The sequence below is a fragment of the Acanthisitta chloris genome, unplaced genomic scaffold, assembly GCF_000695815.1.
Source record: "Acanthisitta chloris isolate BGI_N310 unplaced genomic scaffold, ASM69581v1 scaffold23011, whole genome shotgun sequence".
NCBI classification, from domain to species: domain Eukaryota; kingdom Metazoa; phylum Chordata; class Aves; order Passeriformes; family Acanthisittidae; genus Acanthisitta; species Acanthisitta chloris.
The window spans coordinates 10,173-14,952 of record NW_008654633.1 but is presented as its reverse complement, the minus strand read 5'-3'; the positions used below and the strand labels follow the sequence as shown (position 1 = coordinate 14,952).

Below are 4,780 nucleotides of genomic sequence, written 5' to 3'. Positions count from 1 at the left end.
CCCAAACCCTCCACCAGCAGCCAGTTCCCTTGTTTCTAAATATAGAGCGAGCTCTGTCAGTGCTAATAGGATGGTCATAATTGCTCCCGCGCTTTGCTGGGCTGAGCGTGGCCTAATTCCTAATTGCTCTCCCGGAACGATCTAATCCGGGCCGTGGCGGGTTAGTGGTGCCTCGCAGCCAGAGCTGCCGCATCCACCGGGAAATTGCCCCCGGAGCAGGCGATTAGAGGTGTTAATAGCCTGGCTTAAGGGGCCCAGGAGCAGCACCGTAAGCAGCCCGAGCGTTTTTTCCTCTCGCTGCTTGAAACAAGTGTGCTGAATAGAAATAGTACCAGAGCCACAAAAATGAGCCTATTCTAGGCCGGTCTGAGCGTTTCCAGCTGAGAGCTGTGGCAGAAGACACTGCGGGGGCTGAGGTCACCTGGTGCTTTTGCAAGGTCACATCCACTCCAGTCTTCTCCAAACCAGAGCCTTTGTGGTGTAGAACAGGGCAGAGGAGGCTTAGTTGTTTCCAAGTGGAGTTTCCCTGTGTTCAGAATGAAAAGGAGACACTTCCCAGCATCCCTGCACATCCAGAAGGTTGTGTACATCCGAGCTCTCCCTTGCTGAAGGTCTCCAGGCAGCTCTGCCCTCCCTCCTATCCCTCCCTGCCTCCTCTTCCCAGCTCCTGGGGTTTCCTGCGCTGGTTTCCAGCAACTCCTGCTGTTTCCCAGCAGCTGCCTGGAGCGTGCTCAGGAAATGCTGGATGAAAGGGACATACTCTCTGCCTGCTGGGGCCCCTTCCCTCCACTGCCAGGCCCCCGAGAGGTGCTGCCACCGCTCCCGTGTTGGAGGCGACAGGGAAGTGCTGCAGAAGGTGATGGAAAGACACTTCACACCACTGAGAGCCCTAAATTTCCCATCGCTGGAGCCCCGGGGCTGTGCATCCCGGTGTTAAGAGCTTTAAATGCTATGTGGCTGCAGAGACTCCCAGGAGGGACAAACATCCGCTTATCCACATCCTCTGGGTTGTAAAGTTGCCGTGGGGCAGGGCAGGGATGAGGGATGGAGGGAGGGGAGTGGAGGCTGCTGCATACCTGGCTGGGAAGGTCACACAGCTGCCTTGGTGCTGGCAGGAGCATCCCTGTCCCAAACGTCCCTGCAGCCGAGAGGCAGCACTGGGAATTCCTCAGCACTGGGAATTCCTCAGCAGACATGAGGATGAGCAGCTCCTGCAAGCAGTTGCACTGCCGTGGTGAGGTGCTGACTCTCTCCAGCAGCCCAAGCATTGTGCTTCACTTTCCAGGCACTTTCCCCAGTGCTCAAGCTCTGGACCACAGCACTCACAGCCCCTGAACTGGCCAAACTGGTGGTGAGAGCATCTTGCAGATCCCTTGGCGTTGGGCAGCATTTGGATTTGCAGCTGCTGGGCTGGATCTGGAAGCACTGCAGCTCTCTGTGGCACTAGAAATGTCAGCCTCCAGCTGGGAGCACTGGTCTGTCCCTCCTGCTGGGCCAGCTGGCACGGGGCTGGCAGCTCCAGCAGCATCTCCACACACAGCCAGGGCACAGACAAGTGTCTGGTTGTTAGCTGGAGCCCACGTGGCCATGAAAACAGGCCCTAGGCAGCCAGAGCTGCCTTCCTGGTGAGCCACAGACCTGCAGGCACCTTCCCCTCCCCAAAGAGCCACCAAACAGACATCCAGCCCTGTCCTTGTCCCCAAGGGTGTAACCAGTGCTCTTGAGCCCTGCTGGGGTGGCAGGTTGAGGCTTGAGCAGCCACACAGCATCTCACCTCCTGCAGAAGGAGCTTGTCTGTTTGAAAAGCCCCTGATTTGCCTACAGGTGGCTGCTGTGGCAGTAGCTGGGAGGGCGTTGCACTCCTGTGGAACAGGGAAGGACATAAACGCCGTGGTGGATCCAGGCAGAGGAACATTTGCTGCCCAGTTCCCTTAAGAAAGACACCTGATCTCTCACCTCTGCAAGAATAAGCCCCACTCAGTGTCCTGTTGCTGTAAGTTGTTTAATATTAAAGTCACGGAGAGGTGTAGGGTTAACACCACTAAAACTATCATTAAACGTGGATTATTTTTCTCCCGACTAACAAACAACACAACCTGTCACAGCTGATCCCTCCCTGTTCTGCCTGCAGCACCTCCACGTCAGCAGCAATTCCTCGTACGGTGGTCGTACATCACCCTCAAAGCCCCTGGAGGTGCAGCCCTTGGATTCCCAGCCTGAACACTCTCCCCAGCAGCTGAGGCTCCCGGGAAGCAGCGCGGGGGTTTGGAGTGGGAGAAGGTGAGCTTTGCAGTTGCTTCAGCGAAGAGAGGAGGTGGCTGAGCTGGAAGGAAATGCTGCTCTCATTTGCAGTTCAAATCGCTGCTTCTTGCTGGTTGTCTCAGCTCCAGGCTGGTTCCCCCTCCCCTCCTGCTCTCAGCGAGCTGTGGCAAAGCCGATGCGGTTGTTGCGCCGGTCGAATTTGGTGTAGTAGTGCCCGATGAAGCTGGCACCCAGGATCCAGAGGGGACCAGCTGGGGGTGGGATGTCCAGCCCTGAGAAACCCACCACGCAGATGTCCTCTCCGTACTGGGATTGCTATGAAAAGGAGGAGACCCACGTGGTGATGGAGGTGCCAGGAGGGACATCCCTATGGCAGAGTACCCAAGGGAAGGTGGCACCCCCAGCTCCACACCCACTGCTGGGCCACGATGCTCCTTCCTCACAGAATATCCTAAGTGCACAGGACAACCCCCAAAATCCCACCACGTGCCTAGGAGCATTGTCCAAATGCTCCATGAACTCTTGGGGCTCTGAGCACTGCCCTGGGGAGATGTTCCAGTGCCCAAACACCTCTGGGGGAAGAGCCTTTCCCTAATATCCAACCTAAACCTGTCCCAGTGTCCAAACACCTCTGGGGGAAGAGCCTTTCCCTAATATCCAGCCTAATCCTGTCCCAGTGCCCAAACACCTATGGGGGAAGAGCCTTTCCCTAATATCCAGCCTCCAGAAAGGAGCATCTCTGCTTGTCTCAGTTTTTTCTGCTCCTCCCAGATCTCCCCCAAACCACTCAAGGAAGCAGTGACAGGTTGGTGTGGCTCATGTGGACACCTCTGCCCAACAGGAGAGGTTGGGGAACACAAGGAGCATCACTCTGGGGTCCATCTGAGCTGCTTTAGGGGAGCCAGGAGGGTGCAGGATGCTGTAGGGGGGTGTAGCTTACCCGGAGGATGTAGGCTGAGCCACTGAGTGCATAGACCTTCCCACCCAGGTGGAAGGAGATGTTGGGCAGCTGAGACACCTGGTCACAGTCCACCACGTACTGGAAGAGGAGGAGACAGTGCTGATCTCACTCAGTGGGGCAGGGATGTGGCACAGAGTGGGGTGTGAGGGGTTACTCACCTCTCCCTCAGCCATTTCAGCTGCCCCAATGGCTTTCATCAGCACAGAGACAGGACCAGCAGGGCCAGTGATGTAGGATGCTCCTGTGTCCACAGCCACGGAGCAGCCTTCCTTGCAGAACAGGATCTCAGCCCCTACAGACACCCTGGAGCAGGAGGGGATACCCTGAGTGATGTGCTCACAGCAGAGTGTGCCACATCTTCCTCCAGGGAGCTCTGGCCAGGCAGAGCATGTTCTGCTCCTCTGGAGCACAGTGTCTCCAGCAGCACCAGGAACACTCCCCTCCAGCTTTCCCAATGTGGAAGCTAAGCTTCATCATGTGTGGGGGTTATTATTTTTTTTTTGTTAACTAAACAAAGCAGAATTGTTTCTGTGCCTCACACTCCTCCTGCAGGACTAAAGGGGGTTAAACTCTTCCTCTGCAGCTTCCAAGTGGAATCAGCCCACGGTGCCACCCCCTCTGCATTCCCAGCTCCTTGCTAAGCCTGGAAATGCTGGAGGAACCAATCCAGAAGGGAAGAAACATCCACCAGCAGTGCCAAGTGAGAGCAGAACCCCATGGACCTCCTACCCCAGTGCCCAGTTTGCCATCCCACCCTCACACAGCCACAGGGACTGGCACTGCTGGGTGGACTCGATGATCCTAGAGGCCTTCCCAACCTAAATAATTCCATGATTCCATGATTCCATGCATCCTGGTGCCATGCAGAGGCTGCCCCTGCCCTCACCCCTTCATACTGATCTGCCAGTAGCCACTCTTGCTGATGTTCAGGTAGTGGAATTCTCCTGTGTAGTAGGCTGGGTCGCTGCCTCCGAGGATTATTTCCCCCCCAGGTTTCAGAAGGGCATTCCTAGGGTGCAAAACACAGTGGAGTGATTTCCCCCCTTGGCTGCTGACCCTAAAAAAACCAGCAAGGAGGGTCCAGGCACAGCCAGGAGGCTCTGCTGACCCAGATAGAACAAACTGGAGCAGAGTTAGCTCAGAGGGGGATGAGGGTGCCACATGCAGGGAGTGTCCAGGTGGGTCAGTGCTGGCTCCAGAGGGGGACAGGGATGTGGACAGAACCCAAAACAAGCATCTGCAGTGTGTGAGCTGGACCAGGGGTGCCCTGGGGCTGGCAGCAGGACTGGGGGGACACGAGGAGCTGTTAGTGAGTGTCATCTCGTGCTTGTGTCTTCTTACTTCGAGGCTCTGCAAAGAGAGAGACCCCCCCCTGAGGCTGTGGTCTGGGGGCAGCTGTGTCCCCAGGGGACCCAAGTGGCACCCAGATGCCAGCTGCAACCTCAACCTCATCGTTAGACTTTGTTTGTTGGTGGTGGATCCATTTTTAGCTGAGGCCAAGAGTTACTGTGCCTGATTCAGGGGGTGTTTGAGGGTCTGTTTATCAACACACATTGC

At 56.4% G+C, this 4,780-nt stretch overlaps 1 protein-coding gene across 1 annotated transcript in view; it reads right to left on the bottom strand.

Moving 5' to 3' along the window:
• Nucleotides 1–2,415: 2,415 nt before the first annotated feature.
• The window catches only part of REN (renin), a 4,635-nt gene continuing 2,270 nt past the window's right edge, over nt 2,416–4,780 (bottom strand). The window contains exons 7-11 of the mRNA XM_009083620.1: nt 4,565–4,573; nt 4,110–4,232; nt 3,382–3,526; nt 3,203–3,301; nt 2,416–2,577 (exon numbers count right to left, since the gene is read on the bottom strand). Of these exons, the coding sequence (XP_009081868.1) occupies nt 2,416–2,577; nt 3,203–3,301; nt 3,382–3,526; nt 4,110–4,232; nt 4,565–4,573 (538 nt within the window). The remainder of the gene's footprint in view (nt 2,578–3,202; nt 3,302–3,381; nt 3,527–4,109; nt 4,233–4,564; nt 4,574–4,780) is intronic.